The sequence below is a fragment of the Phacochoerus africanus genome, chromosome 1 (genome assembly GCF_016906955.1).
Source record: "Phacochoerus africanus isolate WHEZ1 chromosome 1, ROS_Pafr_v1, whole genome shotgun sequence".
NCBI lineage: Eukaryota > Metazoa > Chordata > Mammalia > Artiodactyla > Suidae > Phacochoerus > Phacochoerus africanus.
In genome coordinates this window covers 25,306,908-25,332,978 of record NC_062544.1, presented here as the reverse complement: position 1 = coordinate 25,332,978, position 26,071 = coordinate 25,306,908, and the positions used below count along the sequence as shown (strand labels likewise).

General features: G+C 43.8%; 1 protein-coding gene across 1 annotated transcript in view; it reads left to right on the top strand.

The window, feature by feature from the left end:
• SLIT3 (slit guidance ligand 3) overlaps positions 1 to 26,071 on the top strand; it is a 670,365-nt gene that overhangs the window by 51,254 nt on the left and 593,040 nt on the right. Inside the window, exons 2-3 of the mRNA XM_047784155.1 lie at positions 1,554 to 1,625; positions 8,650 to 8,721. Of these exons, the coding sequence (XP_047640111.1) occupies positions 1,554 to 1,625; positions 8,650 to 8,721 (144 nt within the window). The remainder of the gene's footprint in view (positions 1 to 1,553; positions 1,626 to 8,649; positions 8,722 to 26,071) is intronic.

The window sequence follows — 26,071 nt, the reverse complement described above, 5'->3', positions numbered from 1 at the left end:
AGCGTTAGGGCCTGGCCAGGAGAACCAAAGAAGCAGTGAACGGAAGGAAGGGGTCTGGCCTGGGGAGAATGGCCTCTTAGGACCTAAATGTTGTAAGAGCAAAGCCAATTTATAGATACCTTGTTGAAATTCCAGCTTGGCCAAAATCCTGAGAAGTTGCTGATCAGGAAGGCATGGTAAATAGGAAGTAATGATTCAGTCTCCATTCTTAAGAATATTTACTTATTTTTTTACTTATTTTTTTGCGTACAGCTTTCTTAGATGATTTTAGTGGACACAACATTGATTACAGTTCAGAGTTTCATTCCCCACTTTTCTTTTAAGGCTGTACAGGCGGCATATGGAAATTCCCAGGCTAGGGGTTGAATCAGAGCCACAGCCGCCAGCCTACGCCACAGCCACAGCAATGTGGGATCCAAGCTGCATCTGTGACCTGCCCTGCCGCTTGCGGCAACACAGGATCCTTAACCCACTGAGCGGGGGGGAATCCTTAACGCTATGTCGGATTCTTAATCCACTGAGCCACAGTGGGAACTCCTCCCCACAGGTTCACTCTTGAGTTTGGTTTTCCCCAATCCTGGTTTTCTGCCACGCAAGGTGCCTCCTTTGCCTTGATCCTGATCCAACCGTAATGCTTCGAGTTCTTCCATGACAAATTCTTCTCTTAGGGACCATTCTCAGGGTTTCAGCGTACGGGTTGGGCCAGGAGTGTCCCATGTAGCTGTCTTTACCTATCATAGGCGAGTACGCTGTGTCAGGCACATGTGTCTGCTCTGCTGGGCTGGGGAGTTAGATGAGATATGGTCTTTGCTCTCAGAGAGCTTGCACACTCGCTGGAAAATAGACAAGTATGTAGGTAGGCACCAAAGTCAGTCGAGATTATCTTGATTTGAGGTGACCGAAAATTCAGTTCAAACCAATTTAGAACAAAATAGAAGGGAGATGGGCTAGATGGGCTCATGTAATCTCACAGTACAGAGGTAGCTGGCATCAGGCCTGGGTGGTTCCAGATCCTCAGAGCACCAGGAGCTGGGCTGTCTTCATCTCCTGGCTCTGGAAAGTTCTCTCCTCCTGGTGGCTAGATGGTTTCTGGCAATCCAGAGTGATTAGCTACACCAGTGGCGAGAAAGCTGTGGGCAAGTGGAGTCACGTATGTATTCCCAAAACAATGACTGTGTGGTCACAGTGAGTGAAGATGCTTATAAGCCTGGCCTGGATCAGGTGCCTATCCCTAGAGTCGGGGAGAGGGGTCAGCCTCACTGGCAAGGTATGACCTGAGAGTTGAGGGAGGGGGGCTTCCAAAAAACTGGTTGTCTGAAGACGGGGCAACAAAAGCGAAGAAGCTAAATACACCAGGGCTCTACTGCGTATATAATGGTCGCTTCGTTCATACAGTGTCGTGGGGTTCTTTGGGCCCCGCTCGAGGGGATGTCACTTGTCATTGGAACTGCCTTCTCCCGGACAAGCCGGTCCCTCCAGTCTAAACCGGTCTGGGTTGCATAGACTGTAAGTGTAACCGCAAACATCGGACCTAAATTTGTTCTCCATTGCAGTGACCTGGACAGAAATAATATCACCAGGATCACCAAGACGGATTTCGCTGGACTCAAGAACCTCCGCGTCCTGTAAGTAGCACACGGCTCCCTGATGCATTTTCACTCTCGGCTCTTCGGCCTTGTGGAAATGTTCCCCTGCCCTGACATCACACCCCAAGTCCTGGGCAGTGGGAATTCGCCCTCCTGGAGCAGAAAGCCCTTCATTTGCACCCCCAGGTTTCCCCACGATCTCGCTCTGAGTCTCTGTGCTGCTGGCTGGGCCCGACCGAGGGAAGAAGTCCGTTCTAGTGACAGGGAAAACAGAAGGCTGTACACGAATAAATCAATACGCCCAGCTTTAAGGATGACAGCAATGTCAGGCTGCCTACCCATGCTGCCCTTCCACAGAGATTCTAATTTCTTCTCCAGCCTGTGCATTAAGAGAGCAATCGGGACGAAAGTTATTTATCTTGTTGCTTAATGGAGAGGAGGGGGAGGGAGGAGGGAGAGAGTCAGACAGGGTCAAGGCCCTTGCAGAACACCTGCAGCTGTGCAGACAGGTAGCAAAATTTGAGATGGGCTTCGGGGCAACAAGGGAGCAAGAGATATCAGGTTTCATTGCTCAGTATTGAACACTTTCTCCCATCCCTAAGTCTGATAAGAAGCTGCCCAAATGCTCATCCACTGAAGGGTCGCAGGCATTCAGAGACACAGGAGAGGGGCAGTGGTACCTCTTTCCTTCTTTACTCAGAAGAAGGAGATCGCTCAGAGGGTGATTTTTGACCCATAAGGGTGCTCCAGGTCTGGCAGGCCACCTGGGCAATCTAGTCACTGACTTTGCTGTTTGTCGTGTTCTGGAATCTTGGCTGGCTAACTTTTGCTAGAGAGCAGCCAAAGTCTTGCCAGCTAAAGCCACCCCCCCCCTTTTTTTTCTTTTTTTCTTTTTTTACTAATAGCTCTTTATAACACAATGAGTTGGTTTTGGGTTTGTGTGTGTGTGTGTCTTTTTCAGGGCTGCTCCCATGGCATACGGAGGTCAATGACGAGATTATCTTCTTTGTAACATCAAAGGGGGGGGGTATCCTTAGGACATAATGCAGCCGTTTGTAGAATACCATGGTTAATGCATAAGTCCTTCATCTTGTCTCTGAAGGAGACTCTGTACTTTAAAACTCTGAGTCCGTAGATACTTGCCTTCTGCAGAGGTCTGCTGCTCCATGGTCTCCAACACCGGTCCTGACTGGGACCTTGGGCAAATCGGTGTACCTCATTGGGCCTCAGTTTTCTCATCTGTACAATAGGGTTCCTCTGACAAAGTACCACATGCTATATATATTAGGTGACTTAAACAACAGAAATGTATTATCTAACGTTTCTGGAGACCAGGAGTCCAAAATCAAGGTGTTGGCAGGACTGGTTCCCTTTGAGGACTGGGAGAGAAGGATCTGGCCCCCGCCTCTTTACTAGCTGCTGGTAGCCTCAGGGAGGTTTTTAGATCCTTGTCTCTGGGCCTCTCCACATCGTCTCACCCTTCTGCATGTCTGTCTGCCTCTGTGTCCGGGCTTCCCCTTTGTACAAGGACACCAGTCAGAGCGGATCAGGGCCCACCCTAGTGACCTTGTCTTTATTTCATTACCTCAGTGAAGGCCCTGTCACCAAATAAGGTCACATTCCGATCTGTTGGGAATTAGAGCTTCAAGGCGTACAGTCTGGCGCTAACGCGTAACAAGTAGTTAGACGTCCTTCTGGAGCTCCCCTGTGGCACAGTGAGTTAAGGAGCAGATGTTGCCACAACTGTAGCGTAGGTCACAGCTCCAACTTGGATTCGGTCCCTGGCTTGGGGACTTCCATATGCCACGGAGATGGCCAAAAGAGAAAAAAAAAAAAAAAAAAGTCCTCCTGACCCTCCTAATTACACATATAATGGACATTTTCATGAACAGTCTGTTTATTCTCATTGAAACCAGTGGAGCATTGCTTGTATCACCCTGTTTTCCTGATTGCGAGCTAGTGAGGGCTCTGCCCCCTAGCTATTAACTCCTCTCTTCCCAGAGGGAACAGAGGCACAGATAAGGGTAAATGGTCCAAGGCCACATAGTAGGGAACCGAAAGAGACGACACAGCTGCCAGCCTCTGTGTGCTTTCTCACCTCCACGCAGTTCCTCCATTCATTTGTGTCGTGGGAAGTTTAGAAAACCAGGAAGGTTAAGAGTTGGGTCGGTTTGTAAATGCAGCACGGATGTGCAGGTGGCTGACCTGAGTTCCCTTGAGCACCGGGGCTGGGCTGCTAGGGTCCGAATGCGGGCCTCCAGCTAGCAGATGCTGTCCCGCCTGTGTTCTCTGGGCTTTGGCCAGAACATTCCCCCACCCACCGTCCCCAGAGGGCAGCCCCTACCTTCTGTCAAGTCTTTCTTTTGCCCCAAGCCATCACCTGTCTGTCAAATGACTGGCAGCTCGGACAAGTATACGTGGATCAGAATTGAGACTGGGATAAAGGTGGGGGGACTTCATGGCTCAGTTGTAGGGTGATTTTTATTAAAGAGATATAGGTAGTAAACTCCTGATTCCAGATCATTTACCAGCTTAAAGAACAGACATTTGGGAGTTCCCGTCAGTCGGCACAGTGGAAACGAATCCGAAAAGGAACCATGAGGTTGCAGATTTGATCCCTGCCCTCGCTCAGTGGGCTAAGGATCCGGCGTTGCTGTGAGCTGTGGTGTAGGTCGCAGGCACCTCTTGGATCTGGCGTTGCTGTGGCTGTGGTGTAGGCCGGCAGCTGCAGCTCCGATTCGACCCCTAGCCTGGGAACCTCCATATGCCGCAGGAGTGGCCTTAAAAGGACAAAAGACAAAAAAAACAACAACAACAACAACAACAACAGACATTTAACTTCTCTTTTTTTTCCCCCGCTATTTCTTCTCTCTTCATCTGTGAGAGATTTCCTTTCATACAAGTCAGAAATTTCACTTAATGCTTCATGTTTCTAACAAAGTCAAAAATAACCCTTTGCTTTTCTTACCATTACATCGGAAAGACTAATAAAAATTCCAATTTCCATATCTGCTCTCTGCAAATAGAAAGTGTAAAATAATCGCAAAGATCGTATTCATATCCTCTGGATGGTCTGGAACATTCCTTAGACTACAGTTTATCTTTTCAGTTAATTGCTACATCCTTCTTACTTTGATAAGCAGCGCCAAAGCCCTCCCCTCCCCGCACTTCACAGCCTTTGTTCATATGCTGTGTTGCATGATCTTCCTTGCAACTCAAAGAGCATCCCATTCAAGTGGCCTCTGCTTCCTGTGAAAGAATCAGCTACGTGGGCTAGCTGAAGTGCTTTCTAAGGAACGCCCGTAAAATGGCCCAACGATTAAACCTTAGCTTCCCCGCCTTCTCCTCTTTTTAGCTGAGTCACCTAGACAACTCTCTTTTCCCTGTATTTCCTCTGTTCCCTGTATCTGTTTCTTATTTACAATTGATTGTGAGGCCAGAAAAGACTCAGTAGACTCGAAGAATTTGAGCGGGCCACCCATTTCCAGGCGGAACTGCTCCTCCGGTGCAGGTGAATGGAGGAAAGCAGGTGGAATAAGAGATCGAGGAACCTGGGCTCTCTCCAAAGGCAGTTTTCCCCAAAGAAAGTGTAGTCAAGGAGAAGCGTTGCTCATAACAATTCTTTCTTCCGAGGGGTGGGACTAGGAAGAGGTCTCTTCCGATGGTATCAATTATATTCCCTCTCTTAGTGTGTCGCAAGAGTGCTGCTCTGCCCACAATGTGGGAACCAGCTTTATCCCAAGTGGGGTTAATAAAAGAGTTCAACTCCACTCCACCCATCATCACATGGGGGCAATTTCCGCTTCTCTCCAGTGTTAATCCTAAAAATAAATAAATAATAACTTAACAATGCCGAAAGAGCTGAACATGAACGCAGTCCGTGCCCCCCTAACTCAGAACCGATTCGAGCCATCACCAGCTCTTCGGGGTGTCCAGCCTTTCTTGGATCCTCTGGCCTCTTACATCTGATCAGTAAAACGCGAGTGACAGTGATGTTTTTAGCACAAACTCCTGAATTGTATCACAGCCTAGACGTCTGGATGGGAGGTTCACAGCGTGTTCATTTATTGATGCATGTACTCTGCAAATGTCGATTATGTATTGAGCCTTTGAAGACCATGTACTAGGCTGGACTCTGATAGGTCTAAGCAGCAGATCCAGAGAGGCCCTGGCTACCCTCCGAGTCAGGATCCCAGCAGAACAAATAAAGAAAGCTAAATGAAGATTTGTCTGCAGAGGTGTGGGTGAGGTTAAGAGAAATCGGGAAGAGTCGGCACAGTTCCCCAGGGCTAACAACCCAGGGGCCACTAGCTCCCTCAAGAAGCAACGGAGCAAGGGGTTAACCTGAGCCCATCAAAGGGAGGCCTGCCTGTTCCCACGGGTGTTCTTAGGTTGAAGAACAGAGGTCACTGGAGGTGACCTGGCAGGCGGGGGGAGCTGGGGATAAATCCCCCACCTCAGTCATGACATTGTTCTACTCTCGCATCTCCTGCCAGCGACTCCCTTTGGCTGAACCCAATAGGAAGCCAGAGTCAGGGAAGCTTCTTGGTGATGCTGGAAAGTTTCACTCGCAGGGCCTGAGCGTGGCGGAGGAGGGGCAGGTATCGAATACAGATAGAGTCTCATCTCCTCTGTTCCCCTTTCTGAAAGCAGCTAATAGTGTTGAATTCCCTTGCACAGAACTAAGTGATTCATCACCGGAGGTCGGAGTTAGACTTCTTCAGAAACCCCGAGGGAAGGTGACACCCAGCTACCCTAGTGTTGCCACTTGTAGCCATTGGGAAGTGGTGACAACAAGCGCTGTAATGGATTGATTGATTGAGAGTAAAAACCCAGCTGAACAAACCCGCAGTCACTCATATCGAACGGGTTCCCTGTTTAGCAAGCTGTGCTGGTGTGAGTCTTTGAGCACCGCAAGGCCCTTCTTGCCATGTGGCGTGGCGGAAAAGGAAGAGAGGGGGAGGAATTTACGAAGCCTCTGACTGTACTCCAGATCCCGGGCTAGAAGGCTTGGTAGATTTCATTCCATTTTTATTTTATTTTATTTTTTTATTTATTGTCTTTTTGCCTTTTCTAGGGCCGCACCCGTGGCATGTGGAGGTTCCCAGGCTAGGGGTCTAATCAGAGCTGTAGCTGCCAGCCTATGCCAGAGCCACAGCAATGCAGGATCCGAGCTGCGTCTGCAACCATGGCAATGCCAGATCCTTAACCCACTGAGCAAGGCCAGGGATCAAATCCGCAACCTCATGGTTCCTAGTCAGATTCGTTAACCACTGAGTCACGACGGGAACTCCAATTTCATTCCATTTTTATTCTCATCAGGACTTATGACATGTTTTGCGATTTTACACATGAGGAAACTGAATCTCTGAGAGGTTGGCCAGATAGCCGCCAACTGCACTATGCACTAGTGAGAAAGCAGGCAGGGGTTCTCAGCCAAACTGGGCAGGCACACCAGACGGGGGGTTAGAGTCCACCCCGGCTAGCTGTGTGACTTCATGCAGGTCGTTTCTCCTAGGACAAATCTCTGAACTTCCTAGCAGGTGGGGGTTCTTTGGTGCCCATATATGTTAACTGGGAAGATTCTACAGGGCTAGGCTACAGGAGCCAGGAGGCACATCAGTGTGGGAACCAGAGTGGATAGCGGTTGATACTTAGAGATAGGAGTGCTGACTTTCCTAAAGGAGTTTCTTTTGTGGGGTGTATATACATGTGTGTGTGTGTGTGTGTGTATAATATCCCGATTTTTTATTGCTTGCCACAGATACACAAAAAATATGAAATATCATCGAGCCCAAACAAAATATCCCCATCACTCTGAGCGTCTTAAGTCAGAAACTTCCTGTGTCCCAGACCAGGGGTGCTGTGGCCCAAGGGCCTCTTTAAGAGTGTTTTCTTCTTCCACTGAGTATGAAGTGGCTGCCATGCTAGGCCCCTGTGTGAGGGCTGGGACTGGATGAGGAACAGAAGTTTGTACCGTCTTGGACCTTAGGCAGGCTGAGGAAGACGGACTTGAAAATAAACACAGGGGCCTGAGGGGGAAGCCTGGGAGGTGCAGGGGGCTATGAAACCTCTCAGAGGTGGGGGGCTGGCGTGCAAGGAGTCACTCTGAAGTGAGGGCCGAGCTTTCTCAAGGCTGTTCTTCCTTCCTTGTGCTTTTCCTTTGCATGCTGCTCAGGGTACCTCTCCTCCTGCCTGATCCAGAGGGACCCACACCCCTTTCTAAACTCCTCCTTCCAAAGAAACATCCTGCAGTCACAACTACACCCCCGCTAAGTTCCCTTTAGCCGCCAGGGGCAGCCCTGGATGGAAGCTCTGCCACCTCTCTTCTCTTTCCTACTGTTCAGCTAATCCATTTTAAGCTGCCTTTTTTTTTTTTTTTTTTTAAACTTAGGGGAACAAATGTTTCATTGTATGCTCCATTCTGAGGATATGTCACATGCATGAATCAAACTTTTAATCATCTGCTTGGAGGACTTTGGAGGTCAGCAGAGCCTGTGGCTGGGGAGACCTAGCTTTTGTGACGGCCACCTTCATGTTGGCAGCAGCCAGGGCCTGGGCAAGTGGAGTTGCTGGCACAGGCCATCATCTGCCAATAGCTTCAGCCTTCCTATGGGGTGACCTAGAGACAGAGGGAGCAGAGAAGGCCCTTTGCAGTGAAGTATTTTTGCATCCTTGGAGGAGGGAGCTCTGAGGGAAGAGATGCTGAGTATATGCGTGGCTTTTATAAGAAGCAGCTTTTACCTCTTCTTTTTTCTGTGCAACATCCTGCAGTGCTTGTGTGTGGTGGGGGGGTGGGGGGGGAGGATTTGCTGAGAACATTCTTAAAATAGAGGCATGGAAACCAATCTGTCAGGTAGAAGTGTGCAGGCGGCGAAGCCCTGGTTACCGTGACACCAAGCTGGGATGTGAGTTATCTTGTCCCCCCAGACTGATCCTGGCCGGTGGGGCCCCTAGAGGGTCAAGGGAGGGGTTGAATGACCATGCCTGCATGGCCTGAAGCCTAGCACGAGGGTCCTCGCGCCCCGCGTGCCCTTGACCATTGCTGCTTCTGTGCTTCCAGGCATCTGGAAGACAACCAGGTCAGCGTCATCGAGAGAGGCGCCTTCCAGGATCTGAAGCAGCTGGAGCGACTGTAAGTACAGCACACCCTCCTTTTGTGAAAAACCGCGTTTGTTTGTCAGTTGGCTCCACCATGACCTTGCTCAGAGAAAAACAAGGCTCCGATGTTTAATAAAATGTTTGTTATTATATTTAAAGCACGTTAGATGCCTATTCAAGAGACACCGAGATCCACTTCTACGTCTTTTCTTTAAAAGATGCTGGAATTGGCATGTGGGGCTTGTTTTTCTGCTTCCCAGCATGGAGTTCTCTCTTGGGAGCTGTTCCTGCCCAAGCCTCAGGCTTCCCTTTCATGGGGGTAGGAGGACCCCGGCTGGTTATCCTTATAGGGGAAACCAGGATCAAATACTCGTGCCTCCTGTGCCCGGACGGGCAGGCTCCCTCCTCTGGCCTTCTCCTCTGGGCACCCCCTCTGTCCCATCCTCCTGGGAGAGGGACAGGTGGGTGGGCGAGGCCTTCGGTGTGCCTGCATCTCCTCTGAGTGAGCATCAGCCTGTGTCAGGAAACCCACATATTTCCAGGAGAGAATGCATTTCCAGGGGTTTAAAAATAGGCCACTGTTCCCACTCTGTCGGCTCTGTCGGAGGGAGAGAGCAGAAGGGGCGGGGATGGGGCTGGGCACCCATGGAGCCTCCATTTGTTTTGCGGATTCATGCTTTTGCAGAAAACTCTTGGGTCCCTTTGATGAGGGAGGCTGCTCAGATGGCCAAGTGGGCAGCTTCACCTTTCCTCGGTTAATCACAGCTGGCAGCTCCTAACATCTGGATATTTACTTTCTGCCCTTTGAGAGGGGATTGTCCCCAAGAGCACTTAGTCATGCTGGTGGGCGGCTCTTTCCCTGCTCCCTGCAGTGTCCTGGCTGACCTGACATTTCCGTCTTTCGCCTGCGTTCGGGGGATGGGGCGGCACCAGCCCTCTGCTCCTCCAGCTGACCTAGCAGGACCTTCCCCTCATCACCTGTCCTGTGGCCACATCTCATCTCCAGAGAGGGCCTTGGGTACGCTGTGGGACCTGCCACCACCTCATTAGCTTTAGGATCTGCCGTCTTTTTCCTTGGGCTCATTCCATCTCGGGAGGTGGGAAGGGGGCAGGGGCCATCACCCAGCAAAACCCTCTACTCCCCGCTCTGTGGTGTGAACTGTCTCCCTTATTGCTCCCCTTCCGGGGCAAAGGTCAGCATCTCTTCTGCTGTTGTTGGTTTGAAAATATGACATGTATTATTTCTCAGAGGGAAAACTGGTTGTAAAAATAATGAGGGTTGCCTCTGTTGATACTTTTTCGGTTTCTTAACATTTTACTTCCCTTCCTTATTTAGACCAAGGGGGGAAAAAAAAAGCATTTGTTGAATCTGCCTCTTTTGTGTGAAATACTCAACATTGACGTGGAAGAATAAATACAAAGCCCTTTGTGATGAGCCCCCTTCTTGCTTAGTCTTCTGATTCAAAGTGCAAATAAATTCCCAATTCATTAATTTCGTGGTTGTTGGGAAGGAACTAATTGAGTGCCTTGGATAGCCTGGGAGCCATATCAGTTTATTCAATGCTCTCTGTTATTTTCCCCCTTAAAATCCCTGTGAGGTGTGATTACCCTCGTTTTGCAGATGAAGAAAGAGAGGCTGAGGGAGATGAAGCCAAAGAATTGTCGGGGGTGGGGTGGGGGCGGGAGGCCAAGACAAAGCCCCATTTGTCTGACAGCAAAGCCCACGTCCTTTCATATTTCTCAGCTGTGGACATTAGATGAAGTGTGATCTTTAGCAATGGCCCTGCAAATAGCCTCTCACTTGCCCATTTAACTCTGGGGAATACGGGTGGAATAGTCTGGCAAAAGGCACTTTTCTTTGGCTTGGTGAACATGGCTGAAGTACCTTGCATGTCAGGGGCACCGAGAGGATTATAATTATAGGGTAACCCGGGCTGGGTCTCTCATGTGGTGTATTTGGAGGCTGTTGCTGGCTCCTGGACTCGATAAACCCTCAAATCTCAGAGTTTAACAGGATGGACGTTTACCTCTTGCTCTTCTAAAACCCAGTAAGGGCATCCTGGTTGCTCGGCCTCTCTCCTCCAAGGGGAGACCAAGACATGTGCTCCTTCCATTCCGCAGCTCTGCCATCTTTATTTATTTATTTTGAAATTACATAAGCAATTTTTAAAAAAATTTTCTTATACTTGATTTACAATGTTCTGTCCATTTCTGCTGTACAGCAAAGTGACCCAGTTATACATTTATATGCATTCCTTTTTTTTTTTCCACCTTATCCTCCATCATGTTCCATCGCAAGTGGTTCGCCTTGGTTCCCTGTGCTGTACAGCAGGCGCTCATTGCTTATCCACTCCAAATGCAAGTGTTGGTCTTGGCTCCCAAGGGACCAGTGTTTTGTCTGCGTCAGACCAGTGGAGGGAAGGACTGCACGTGGGAGGTTTTCACGGGAAAGACCTGAGGGGCCCACACATTCCTTCTCCTCTCACACACTCTGGGCTAGACCCCTGTCACGTGGCCACAGTAAACCGCAGGGGATGCTGGGAAAGCAGTCGCGCTCCATGCCCCGGAAGGAGAGGAAACAGGCGTAGTGAACAGCCAGCCAAGTCTCTCTCTCTCTTTTTTTTTGCCCCCCAAGCCTCTTGATTTTTACTGCAAGTGAGCTGAAGGAGTCCTTGGTCAGGAAGAAGAAGGGAAGTGGAACCCGTGTGCATAGCCACGTAGGCTCCCTCCTTTCAGGCCTTTCCCTGGCGGGGCGTGTGTGTGATGTGATCCTGACGAGGGTTTATCTGGTGTTGGTTGTCCACGCTGCCCCAGACAGAGCCTAGCTGGGAAAATACGATGTATTTGCCATTAACATCGGAAGGGTCGATGCCGATGATAATACCATCATCTCTAGCTCTTGCCACTGGCTTACTTTACCTGTGTTTCTTATATGGGAGTAGATTCATCTTTGTGGATCATACTCTGAAAAAGAGGCCGGAGGTTAGGTCCCGTCTGTGATGGCTGTTTTCATTTGCAATGGCCATTGTTGGTTTAATCTCTTGAAGCTTACAGGGAAAAGGGAGAGAATTCGGCCCTGGAGGTGTCTCCACTTGGAATTCTCTATTCCTCCCTGCAAGCACCCCCCTCCTCCAGTCGAGTCAGCAGACCCTTCTCGCGTGACAACTCACGATTGTCCGTAGCATAGCATTTATGCTGTGCTTTAATTCCCTAGCTGCCTGATTGTCTCTCTCCAGGGCTATGGGTGCTTGGAGGTGAGGAGTTAGGCTCCGTCCCTTTAACTGGTAAGCTCAAAGGCTGGTATAAACAATCAAAAAAACCTGCTTGTAGAATATGTATCAAATGCTTAGGCTTTGGTTCTATCCCTGTGGTTCTGAACTGGGCCCAGTTACCCCCCTCTCCCCAAGGACACTTGGCAATGTCTGGAGACATTTTTGGTTGTCACAACTGCTCGATGCTAATAGCGTGTAATGATTAGAGGTCAGGAACGCTGCTCTACATCCTGCAGTGTACAGGACAGCTCCCACAAGGAGCTTATTAACATTCCCCAAAATGTTAATAGTGCTGAGGCTGAGACGCTCTTCGCTTTCCCAGGTGTGTGTCAGATGCCACCTTAGTCATCGTGTCATGGGCCATCTCATTCAATCCATGTCACATTATGAGATGAGAATTGTCATGTCCCCGATGGGACAAAATAGAAATTTCAAAGCTTTGCCTATGGAATATGGTTGCTAAATATGCTTACTCTAAATCTAACTTAGCTAGGGCTCACTCTGGTTCCCAGGAAGTGAACAGGATAGAGGAACAAGTTAAATAAAACCGGGAGGAAACAAATGAATCCTGTAGGTGGGGCATTCTATGACATAACTGCCTTGGTCGCTACAAAAATCAGTGTTATAAAGGAGGTGGGACTTGCCTGTTCTCCATTAAGAGAAGCTTAAGATGCAAACAGTAGCACGAAACCTAAGAAGGTTAATAGAGTTTAAGTGTTCTAAGATCTTTGCATGATCCAGAAAGTGATAATAGCGCTAATGTTTATTGCCTTGTTAAATCAAAGATGCATGTTGTAATCTGGAAGACATTTTTTTTAGAACAGAGTAGGTTTAGGTATAAAAACATACCTAAAAGAGGGAGAGATGACACAGAATGATACCAGAATGATTAAGGAGTTCCCTGGTGGCCTAGCAGTGAAAAGATCTGGCATTATTTCTGCTGTGGCTTGGGTCACTGCTGTGGTGTAAGTTTTGATCCCTGGCCTGGGGAACTGCCACATTCCCTGGGGGTAGCCAAAAGAAAAATTATTAATTCAAGTAATGGATAAAGGGAAAGGAAAGGGACCAAAGGACGAGACAAAGAGAACACACTAACCAATGGAAAATTAGGGTGGCTATATTAATACAGATAAAATAGACTTTAAAACAAGAAATATTAATGGAGATAAAGGAGACTATTTCATGATGATAAAGCAGTAAATACACCAGGAAGGTACAGAAAATCTGTATTTGTATTTACTCTTAAGTATATGCATTGGTATGTCTTATGTATAGTATGCCTATATGTCATACGTATAGTATATATTAAAAACACACCCTGAAAACACAGAAAGCAAATATTGATGGAACTAAAAAGACAATTTCATAATTATTTAAGATATGGTTCTTATCACTGATAGAACAAGCAGATTTAGTAACAATACAGAATATTTTAATGACACAGTTTGCAAACCTGACCTAATAGGTACAAAGAGAATCTGCAGCCAACAGGTGTAGAATAAATATTCCTTTCCAGAGCATCTGGAACTTTTACCAAATACTCTTCTAGAAAGCAGGTCTCAACAAATATCACAGGATTAAAATTGTAAGGAAAAAGTTCTCTGACCACAGCAGACATGTCATAGAAATCAATAAGAAAACATTAAGTAGAAATTTTCAAAATATTGGGAAATTGAGTGGTATTCTTTTAAATAACCTCTATGTCAAAGAACATATCATGGTGGAAATTGGAGGATATATTTTCAGAATGTCAGTTAACATACAGTATGTCACAAAGTGTGGATTGCAGCCTAAGCCACACGCAGAGAAAAATGTATAGCTTTAAGCTATATTATTCAACTTATGTATAGTATATAAGTAAAGTAGGGCTAAAATCTTGATTAAAAAACCCATCATAAGAAGCTAGAAAAAGAATAACTAAGTAGAAGAAAGGAAATCAATAATACCAGAAAGACATGACATAGAAAAACTCTACGAAACCAAACTTTCATTCTCGAAACAACTAAAATCATAAAATCCTGCAGGACTGGGTAGAAAACAAACAAACAAAAATGTAAATTTCCGATGTAAAGGATAAAAAGAAGGATGTAACTATGGATTTTACGAAGATGAAGGTGGTAGTAAGAGCATATTTTGAAGAACTTTATTTCAATGATTTTAAAGATTAAGTGGAATTCAAAATGGAAACAGGAGTAGAAACTATGTATAGTCTTCTATATATAAAGAAATTAAACCTTTAATTAAAATATTTAGCCAAGACCAATCTAGACTTGGATGGCTTTACCAGTATGTTCTGCCAAAGTTTTAAGAAATAAATAGTTTAGGAGTTCCCGTCGTGGCACAGCAGAAACGAATCCGACTAGGATCCATGAGGTTTCAGGTTCGATCCCTGGCCTCACTCAGTGGGTTAAGGATCTGGCGTTGCCGTGAGCTGTGGAGTAGGTTGCAGACTTGGCTTGGATCCTGCATCACTGTGGCTGTGGTGTAGGCCAGCAGCTACAGCTCCAATTCGACCCCTAGCCTGAGAACCTCCATATGCCCCCAGTGTGGCCCTAAAAAGCCAAGAAAAAAAAAAGGAAAAGAAATAGTATAAATTTTAAGAATCTGAAAAAAAAATGGATTTGCATGTGTGTCTATATGTATATATATAACTGAATCACTTTGTTGTACAACAGAAATTAGGACAACATTGTAAATCAACTGTAATTCAATAAAACTTAAAAAATTTTAAATGTGTATACCTCACTTTGTATATATGACATATTGAGACAGTGTTCACCCATAAATAACCTGGTAGACATAAGTAGAAATATCACTCCTAAGTATAACTAGGAGTACCTTCTTTATATTTTCAAATATAAAATGATCTGTAATATAAACTTCAAAAAAATATGTGCATTTAACATTAACTCATTCTATTAAAAAGAAAATGGACTTCCGTCATTTGGACAGTATGACCTTTTATAGCAAACCCACCAAGAGCATTTCAAGAGAAAATATAAACCAACATATTTCATGAATATTTATATGAATTTCCTCTAAAATATTAACAAAGTGAACTTGGCAATACCTAAAAAGCATATATTACAACCCACTTTGGCTTAATAAAGGAAGGTAAGGTTGGTTTCATATTTGGAAATCCCTACCTCACCAATGAAAACCTGCTGAACAAGTAGGATAGTAAAACCAAAGCCACACAGACAGCATCTGCAATAAACACTGGTTGAGAAAATATCCCAGTAAATACTTGCCTTCCCAATATAAGCAGGTGGGGAAAGACAGCTGATGGTTATGACTCTTGTGCTGTCTCATCTCTGAGGGAGAAAGCAGAGAGAAGGCCTTGAGAACAGGAAATTGCTTAAATCACCAGTGCGTACTCATTGGAAAACACAGAAAAGCTGTCAAATTAGAAGGGAGTTTCATTAGATCTAATTCATGGTAAGTACAAAGGAATCATGATGTGGTAATGACTGATGGTACTTGGAGTATTCTAGGTCTTATAAATTCTTCAGACCAGCAAAAACAAGGCTCTTTTCCAAAGAAAGGACTAGCATTGATAAGAATCTTTTGGGAGTAGTCAATCAGAGCAAGAACAGTAGTAGAAACGTAAAGAGAACTTGTTTCCCCCCATTTTTGGCTGCCCCCTGACATGGAGCTCCCGGGCCAGGGATCAGATCTGAGATGCAGTCACAATGTAAGCCTCAGTTGTGGCAGTGCCTGATCCGTAACACTCTCTGCCTGGCTAGGGATCAGACCCACGTCCCAGCTCTCTGTTGTGCCACAGCGGGAGCTACAAAAAGAACTTCTCGATGAAAATGTTAGAAATCACCAAAAGAGTCAGATCTTAGAAAATACAGGCCGTGTTTTTCGTTAGTTTTCCAAAAAACCAAAGTGAGCAAACAAATAAAACAAGCCCCCCCAAGAATGAGCTCTCTAGACTCTTAAAGCTAAAAAAGCTATCACTTCCCACCCCTCCCTCATAAAACAAATTTCTTTCATTTAAGAAATAAGCAACACAGAGGATTATGATTGAAACTCATACAAAGTTTTTTATAGGAAAAATAATGAGAAACACAATAATCTCCATGGAAACAATGAGAGCATGTAAGAAAGAGGTACCCACAAGACAGATGACAACTATAATAGAAAATAGTTCACTACTGGCTACCCAAGATCTTACAAACTCTAAAAGAACAACATAATCTGAATTGTAAAAACTCAGAAATTAGATGATTAGAGAAAATTAGGATTTGAAAGGAAGGTCAAAGAACTCAAGAAACAAATTAGAGATAAATCATTTCAAAATAAAGACTGACAATACTGGAGAAGAACAACCTTGGAAGACAACACTATCAGATTTCAAGGCTTACTAAAAAGCTACAGTAATCAGGACAGAATGGTATTCATGGAACAATTGACATATAGACAAATGGAACAGAATACATAGCCAAGAGGTAGATGGACCCATTCAAATATAATCAACTGTTTTTTGACAAAGGTGCAAAGACAATTCAGTGAAGAAAGAAGTCTTTTCAACACATGGTGCTGGGATAACTGGATGGTTCTAGGTAGAAAGCTGAACCTAGACACAAACTTTATGTCTTATGCTACATTTAATTCAAAGTGGCTCATGGATTTAAGTGTAAAATATAAAACTATGAAACTTCTAGAAGAAGACATGAGAGAAAATTTTACATGACTCAGGTTTGAGGATGGATAAGTTTTTTGATAGAAAAGCATGATCCGTGAAAGAAAAAGACTGATTAAGTTAACATTATTAAAATTACAAACTTCTGCTCTGCAAAGGGTGCTGTTAGGTAAATGAAAAGACAAATCACAGACTGGGAGAAACTTTTTGCAAAGCATCCATCTGATAGAGGATTTGTATACAGAATATACAAAGAACTTTCAAAAGTCAACGGTAGGAAAAAACAAGCCCTATTACCCACAAAACAAAAACAAAAACAAACAAACAAACCCCAGAGATCTGAAGAGGCTGTGGTACAATGGGACTGGTGGCATCTTGGGAATGCTGGGACTTTGGTTCATTCCCCAGCCCTGGTGTTGTCGCTTGGGCTGCGACTGAGGCTCAGATCTGATCCCTGGCCCAAGAGCTCCATATGCTTCAGGGTAGCCAAAAATTTAAAAAAAAAAAAAAAAAGGTAAGAAATCTTGGAGAAATGGCTTGATTCTAGGACTGGGACATGAGATAGCTTGTGCCAGAAAGGAAGTGCTCAAAAATAAAAAACAAAAACAACAGCAGCAAACACTACAATTATGAGGATATGCCAAGGAGACATAGAAGCCAACTGTCCAAGAGCTCCTAATGGCCAAAGCGAAAACAATTAGAGCCACAAAATAAAAAATTAGCATTGGATTATAACCAGGGTATGAAATAAATATCCATGAGTTCATACTGATATAAATGATTGAATAAATAGATAAATGGGGAGAGGATAAATCATCCATGCAGAAGAATTCTAAGTAATTTATGTAGATTTCTGCCGTCTAGGAAGTAGAGCATAACTCATGACTCCTTAAGTGTGGGCTTTGCATGATGACTTCTTTCAAAAGAACACTGTATGAGGGAGCTCCCTGGTGGTCTAGTGGTTAGGATTCAGCACTTTCACCACTGCAGCTCAGGATCAACCCCTGGTCTGGGAACTGCGATCCCACATCAGGCTCCTACTCACTGTGGCCAAAGACAAACACAACAACAATAAAAACTGTCTGAAAAGGGGAGGGCAGGGAATGATAACTTTATAGTGGAAAAATATGCACACACTCCCTCAGCCTGGTGATGAAGGTTAAATCATAAGTTATGTCAGTAGTATGTGTCTTTGACATGATGTAATGAAAATATCAGTTTGTGTCTGTGAACTTTATCTCAAAAACCTATCACCCCATTCTAATGAGAAAAAATTCAGACATTGAGGTTTATGCTGAGAAATCTGTGAATAGTCCTTAACACTGTCAATGTCATCAAAAACAAGACGAGTCAGATACTGTCACGCCCAAAAGGAGCATAATGGTACATGGCAACTAAATGCAGTGAGGCGTCCTGGATGGTATCCTAAAATAGAAAAAAGATCTAGGTAAGAGTGAAGGGACTCTTGTAATGTATTGGCTGTAGTTAATAATAATTCGTCAATAGTGATTGATTATGGCAAATGTAATATATTAACGTGGGATATTAATAATAGGGGAAGCTGGACGTAAGGGATGAGATCGTTCTGTACTATCTTCCCAACTTTTTTTTTTCTTTTTAAGGCCTCACCCATGGCATATGGAAGTTCTCAGGCCAAGGGTTGAATCATAGCTACTGCTGCCCCCCTACGCCACAGCTCACTGCAATGCCAGATCCTTAACCCACTGAGCAAGGCCAGGGATTGAACTTGCATCCCCATGGATACTAGTCGGATTTGTTTCTGCTGAGCCACGACAGGAACTTCCCTATCTTCCCAACTTTTATGTAAATCTAAATTTTTTCTAATATTAAAAATTTTATTTTTAAAACTTTACTGTACCTAACAAAGCCTGCTGGGAATAGAGTCATGAGCAAAATAACTACTACTGTTTTACACAAAAATAACTTCATGGGAGTTCCCTTTGTGTTGCAGTGAAAATGAATCCAATTAGTATCCATGGGGACGTAGGTTCGATCCCTGCCCTCATTCAGTGGGTTAAGTCTGGCATTGCCGTTGAGCTGTGGTGTAGGTTGCAGACAAGGCTCTGATCCCATGTGGCTGCGGTTAAGGCGTAGGCCAGCAGCTACAGCTCCAATTCTTCCCCTAACTCGGGAACTTCCATATGTTGTGGTTGCGGCCCTAAAAGGAAAAATTAAAAAAAAAAAAGCAAAAATACATTCATGAATAGTCACCAAGATGGGATTCAAGAGCAGATAAATGTAATTGATAATACTTTAAGATAAATGGAAAAAGGAAAGGAGTTTTTTAAATCAATAAGAAACTAATCTGGATGTAAAAAAGATTTAAGAGAAATGATAGATATGGAAGTCAGTCAAAGAATTTGTAATACAATGAGAATCTCTGAAGAAGAAAATAAAGCAATGGAATAAAACAAAGCTAATAGGAACGAAACTTTTTTATGAAATAAAAGATGATTTGTAATACAACTGAAGGCCTGGCAAAATAGATGCTACAGGTTTAAAATTAAATATTCTAATAAAACTATTTTGTATTTTAAAGGAAAGAAATTCTTAAGCATTCAATCAGACACAATGGAAAAGAAAATCAGATTTGTAGCATATTTTTGACACCAAAGCCAGAATACAGTTTAATAATTAAAAAAAATAAATAAACTGCGGAGCAGAGATTTTATAAAATGTGAACCAGAGACATTCATATATTCAAGAGTAATGACTAAAGGAGTTCCCGTTGTGCCGCAGTAGAAACAAATCCGACTAGGAACCATGAGGTTGCAGGTTTGATCTCTGGCCTCGCTCAGTGAACTTAGGATCGGCATTGCTATGAGCTGTGGTGTAGGTTGTGGACATGGCTCGGAACCCGTGTGGCTGTGGCTGGCAGCTGTAGCTCTGATTTGACCCTTAGCCTGGGAACCTCCATATGCTGCGGGTGTGGCCCCTCAAAAAAAGAGTAATGACTAAAGAAAAACTATCATGAGCATTTGGGCAGTCAGGCATCATGGTTTTCATGGGTCCTTCTTAAGGAATCTCCCAGAGAATGCATTTCAGATAACCAAAGGACTGGAGAGAAATTGGATAAGGACAGATCTGGTCTGCACTTTCTGAATTCCCTGGAGCTCAAGTGGAGCCTTGTGATTGAATCTTGGGATTTCATGGCATGGGAGCAGAAGTGCTGTGCTCTCTGTGATCCCCCATCCTTCTCTCATTCCCCGTGCTGACTAAATTACGGCACTCTAAGAACGTGAAGGATGTGAAGACACAAACTGAAAGGATTGGGAGTCTCTGCTGACAGGCGTGTGACTACACCAAGAACAAGAAGTACTTTTCTAATTTCAAAAATAACAATAACAATGAGAAAAGGTGTTTCATCTTCATAGATCCAGAAAAAGGATTTAATGAAATTCAAAACTAATTCACAGTTTTAATGTATTTAAAATATTAGGAATAAAATGGAACTTAAAAAACCGAAAGGATTTCCTTTGCTGTGCAAAAAACTTCTAAGTTCAATTAAGTCCTATTTGTTTATTTTTGTTTTTATTTTCAATACTCTAGGAGGCGGCTCTGAAAAGATATTACCGCAGTTTATGTCAGAGAGTGTTGTGTTCAGCCTGTTTACCTTTAAGGGTTTTATAGTACCTGATCTTACATTTAGGTCTTTAATCTATTTTGAGTTTATTTTTGTGTATGGTATTAGGAAGCATTCTAATTTCATTCTTTTACATGTAGCTGTCCAGTTTTCCAGCACCCCTTATTGAAGAGACTGTCTTTTTTCCATTGTCTAGTCTTGCTTCCTTTGTCACAGATTAGTTGACCATAGGTGCATGGGTTTATTTCTGGGGATTCCAACCTGTTCCAGTGATCTTTATGTCTATTTTTTGTGCCAGTGCCATACTGTTTTGATGACTTGTAGCTTTGTAGTATAGTCTGAAGTCAGGGGGAGCCTGATTCCTCCAGCTCCATTTTTCTTTCTCAGTATTCCTTTGGCTATTTGTGGTCTTTTGTGTTTCCATACAAATTTAAAATTTTTTTCTTCTGGTTCTATGAAAACATGTGGAATCTAAAAAATGGATACAAGTGAACTTACTTGCAGAACAGAAAGAGACTCATAGACTTTGAAAATAAACTTGTGGTTACCAAAGGGGACAGGTAGGGGAGGGATGGATTAGGGGTTTGGAATTGGCACATGCACACTGTAGGATATGAAATGATTGAATCTGCTCTGCAGCACAGTTAACTCTACCCAATACTCTGTGATAATCTATATGGGAAAAGAATCTGAAAAAGAATGGATATGTGTGTATGTGCAACTGAATCACTTATTTGTACAGCAGAACTTATCACAACTTTGTAAATCACTATACTTCAATACAACTTTTTAAAAAATCAGAAAAAAAAACCCTAAAAGAAACATCATAGTTAATGATGAAATATTGACAACATTCTTCTTGTGAAACATGACTCCTGTTCAATGTTGTGTTGGAAATCCTGGTCCTGGCTGTGATTTTAGAAAGAGGAAGAAAGAAGAGATGAAAGAAAAGAGAAGAATAGATATAAGGATTAGAGTGGAAGAAATAGAAATATCATTATTTGCAGATAACATGATTAAATACATAGAAAATACAAAATAATCCATAGGTAAACTACAGAGTTTTCTGAGTGAATTGATAACTGTGTTCCGTTCTCTGGACACAATATAAATATGCCAAAAACCAATATAACTTATACCACACCAACAACACATAATTAGGAAAATATTTTGAAGACGATGTGTATAACAGCATCAAAAAAAAAAAAATAGCAACTGCCCGGAAATAAATCTGATGAAAGATATGTAAGCACTTAGCACAGAAAACAAAACAACAAACATTACTAGAAAAAAATGAAAGATGACTCACATGTACAGAGCAATAGATTATGTTCATGGATGGGAAAACTCATTATCTCAAAGATGTCACTTGTCTCCCAATTGATATATAGATTCAGTGCAGTCCTGAAGCTAGCAGGTTGTTGTGGAAATTGTGAAAATGATTATAAACTTTAGATGGAAATGCACTTGGCCAAGAAGAGCCAAGACAGACTGAAGACCTAGACAATAGAAGGACACTTGATACGTAACAAAGATGGTGCTATAAAGCGGCTTGGGATGGATGCTCTCTCTCATAAGTTGTGATAGAGTAATTGGATATGGAAGACGAATTGTCTTGCCCTCGGGCTCACACCGTTCACTAAATCAGTTACAAATGAATTGTAGATTTACACACGAAGATAAAAGAATGACACTTGTAGAAAATAACAGACATCTTCATGGCTTTGCAGTGGTTGGTATTTCTTAAGTAGAGTGCAGAAAGCACTAAATTTACAGGAAAAAATTAGATAACTTGGACTCCATTAAAAAGAATGTCTTTTCATCAAAATACATCATTAATTGAGTGCAAAAGTGTGTCACAAGGTGGGTAAAGATACTGGCAGTGCATCTAACTGACAGAAAACTCACACTGAGACTATATAAAGACCTTCTGCCACTCAGTAAGAAAAAGAGAAATGATGCAGTAGAAAAATGGTTAAATGTGTTGAATAGGCACTTCCAAAAAGAGGACATCCAAATGGCCAGTGGTCGTAGGAAAAGACATTCGATGTGTCATCACTTTTCAGAGAAGTGAAAGGTAAAATCACAGCGACATACACCACAGGTCCATGAGACTGTTGTGAGAAAACTTACAAGTGATGGAGTTCCCATCGTGGTGCAGTGGTTAACGAATCCGACTAGGAACCATGAGGTTGCGGGTTTGATCCCGGGCCTTGCTCAGTAGGTTAAGGATCCGGTGTTGCCATGAGCTGTGGTGTAGGTTGCAGACGCGGCTCGGATCCCACGTTGCTGTGGCTCTGGTGTAGGCCGGCGGCTACAGCTCCGACTGGACCCCTAGCCTGGGAACCTCCATGTGCCAGGAGCGGCCCAAGAAATGGCAAAAAGACAAAAAAAAAAAAAAGAAGAAGAAAACTTACAAGTGTTGATGATGACATAACACAAACTACTTCCATCATATACTGCTGTGGGATTCATTGATAGAATCGCCAGCGTATCAACTAGAGCTGAACCCACACATGCCCCGTGACCCAGCAATTCCACTCCTGGATTCACACCCTAAAAAGTCATACACAAGAATATGCATGGCAGCACTCTTTGTAATAGCCACAACTGGAAATGAGCCAGAGGCTCACCGACATGAGAAAAAATTGACTATGGTGTACTCCAACCCTGGAATAGACTGATGGAGAATGGAAACAACGCAGAAAAACTACTGCTGCATGTGACAACTTGAGAAAGAGATCTCAGAAACAGAATGAGTGGCAAAAGCAGGACATGAAAGAATTATCTGTTACTTGAGTCCATGTATATAATCTTCAAAACAGGTGAAAGCAGTCTATGGTACGGAAAGTCAGGGTGGTGTTGACTGTTGGCGGGTTGTAAGCAGAAGGGGATCTTAGGGGGCTTCCGAGGTGTAGCATCCTCTGTTTCTAGATCTGGGTAGAGCTTTTGTGGATCACTCCACTGGGTGAAAATGCTTCAAGCCATACTGTTTTTGATTTGTGCGTTTTTCTGTACATATGTTACACTTCAAAAAATTATTTGTTTTAAAAAGATTTGAGAGACAGATGTGTGAGAACCAGCTTTGATGCCTGGTTCTTCAGTGAAGCCTGGTTTGCAGAAATGCATGAAAGAAAGAAAATTTGGGGACAAAGGGAGAAGAAATCTGAAGGTAGACTGGGTATTAGTTGATGTCAGAGAATTAATGATTTTGCAAAGTACGATCATGAGACTCCAGTTAAATAACAGTATCGCCTTAATTGGGGCGGGGAATGCATGCTGAAGTACTTAGGGATCAAGTGTCCTGATATCTATAATTTGCTCAAAAATGGTTCAGTAAAGAAACCAAACAGACAAAAGCAAATGTAGTGGAATCGTAAGTTACCGAATTGAAGTGGTGAGCAGATGGATGCTCGAAATGCATTTTTTTGTTTTCTGTATGTTTGAACATTTTCTTGATTAAAAAAAATGTGTGATGTACTTTTTCACATGTTCATATCCTGTTCATAGAGGACAGCCCTGAAACTTGGACAGTTAAAGTAACTTTGCCGTGCTGAGATTCGAGTTCAGGACTGTTCTGAATTCAGGAGCCAGGAAAAGAGAACATGACCATCACAAACTGGAGGGAGACTGAGCTTCCTCGTTTTGCAGACAAGGCTAGAGAGGAACTTGACTTCCATGAAATGGTAGCACAGCCTGCAGTGTTTGAGGGGCGAGGCTGCCTTGGCAGCAGCCCGGTTTTTCCAAAGAGCCGAACACAAGGGTGCCCTGAGCCCTAACCCATAGCTCACATTTACTCTTTAATTAGATGTGGACGAAATAGCTAGATTACATATTTATTTATTTATTTATTTTGTCTTTCTTTTTGTTGTTGTTGTTGTTGCTATTTCTTGGGCCGCTCCCGCGGCATATGGAGGTTCCCAGGCTAGGGGTCCAATTGGAGCTGTAGCCACCGGCCTACGCCAGAGCCACAGCAACGCGGGATCCGAGCCGAGTCTGCAATCTACACCACAGCTCACGGCAACGCCGGATCGTTAACCCACTGAGCAAGGGCAGGGACCGAACCCGCAACCTCATGGTTCCTAGTTGGATTCGTTAACCACTGCGCCATGAAGGGAACTCCTAGATTACATATTTAAATGCATAAATGTGGTGAATATATATGTTCTTTAAATTGCTCCAAGAGTTATTTCGTGCCTGGTAGATAGAACCCTGCTTGTCCCACCCCGGCTAACTTGTTATGTCTCTCGAGCTCCTCTTTACAGGCCAGACCCCGGAAGAGCCCATGAATGTGGCTTTTTCTTCACTCAGCCTCATTTGTATCAACATCAAAGCCTGAGCATTGTCATTAACTCAGAATTATGGACACACGGTTTTCTTTGCAAAATTTATCATCTGCAGTGTCAACATTTAAATTACTCTAAGTCCTTGGGAAAAAAACAAAAACAGAAACAGTGTCTGTGTGGGTATAAGCTGCCGACACCAGAAGGACCACTGTTGACAGTTTTTGATGGGTTTGTGTTATTATTCCATATTAAAAAAAAAAGTGCATCTTGGAATATCTTCTCCATTGATTCCTTAAGAATTATAAGACAGACTGAAGGGAAGCTATAAAACTAAGGAACTATTAGAGGAAAAATAAAAGCTGGAGAAGACTTGCAAGGCTCTCGGAAGGCCAGGCAGGAGTGTCGGCCTGCTGTCCTTGGCCAGCCTTGCCTGATTGCCTTCACCAAGCTCACTCTTCTCTGGTTGCATTAAAAAGTCTAAGGGAGAAGAAAAACTTAACATCTTAACCCTTCACACTGTCCAGTTAGTGGAGGGAGGGGCCAGCTCCTTGGAGAACCGAACTCAAGAACAGAGGGTTAGTGATGGCGGGAATTGCGGTGGACATCTAGGAAGAAAGCAGAGCAGCGCACCAGAGCAGCTGAGCTCTGGTGTCTGGCTCACATGTCTACACCGTTTGACCTTGGACAAGTTGGCGCACCTTTATGAACCTCAGATGGCACATTTATAAGACATCTATATATCCATCTCCTAGGGTTGTTGCAAAAGCTAAATAGCATACATGCAGAGAATTTAGGATCGTATGTGGTTTGTCATAAATGCTCATAAGCATTTCACTTCAGTCTTTGAATAGGACTAATCAAAACCAACCAACCAAATAAAAAACCTGCTCATGTGTTTCTCGGGAAACTCTAAGACAGATTTTAGGAACTTCTCCCTTCACCCACCCCACTGCAGCCCACCCACCTCCAGAGGAGGCCCATGGGGATATTTTTCATCTTGTGTATCTGTTCAGTGTAATGAGTGTTTACTAAACATCTTTTATGCACCAGGTGTTGTGTTAGTACTAGAGTTTTTGAGAGGAAGACACGGGAACCTTTGTCCGCAAGGAGTGCAGTCTACTAGGAAAGCAAGTGTATAAAATATATCTTTCAACAAAGTACGGAGGGAGTGGAGGAGTTCCTGCCGTGGCGCAGTGGAAATGAATCTGACTAGTATCCGTGTGGACACAGGTTTGATCCCTGGTCGCGCTCAGTGGGTTAAGGATCTGGTATTGCCATGAGCTGTGGTGTAGGTCACAGACGCGGCTTCGATCCTCGCTGCTGGAACTGTGGTATAGGCCAGTTTCTACAGCTCCAATTCAATTCCTAGCCTGGGAACCTCCATATGCCTTGGGTGTAGCCCTAAAAAGACATAAATAAATAAATAAATAAATTAATTAATTAATTAAAAAAATTAAAAAAGAGGACAGAGGACGTGACTGTCTCTATGGAATAAGTCAGGGAAATCTTTACCAAGAAGGCATCATTTGAACAGAGTCTTGAAGATAAAATAGGAGTATAAATCATGACCACCG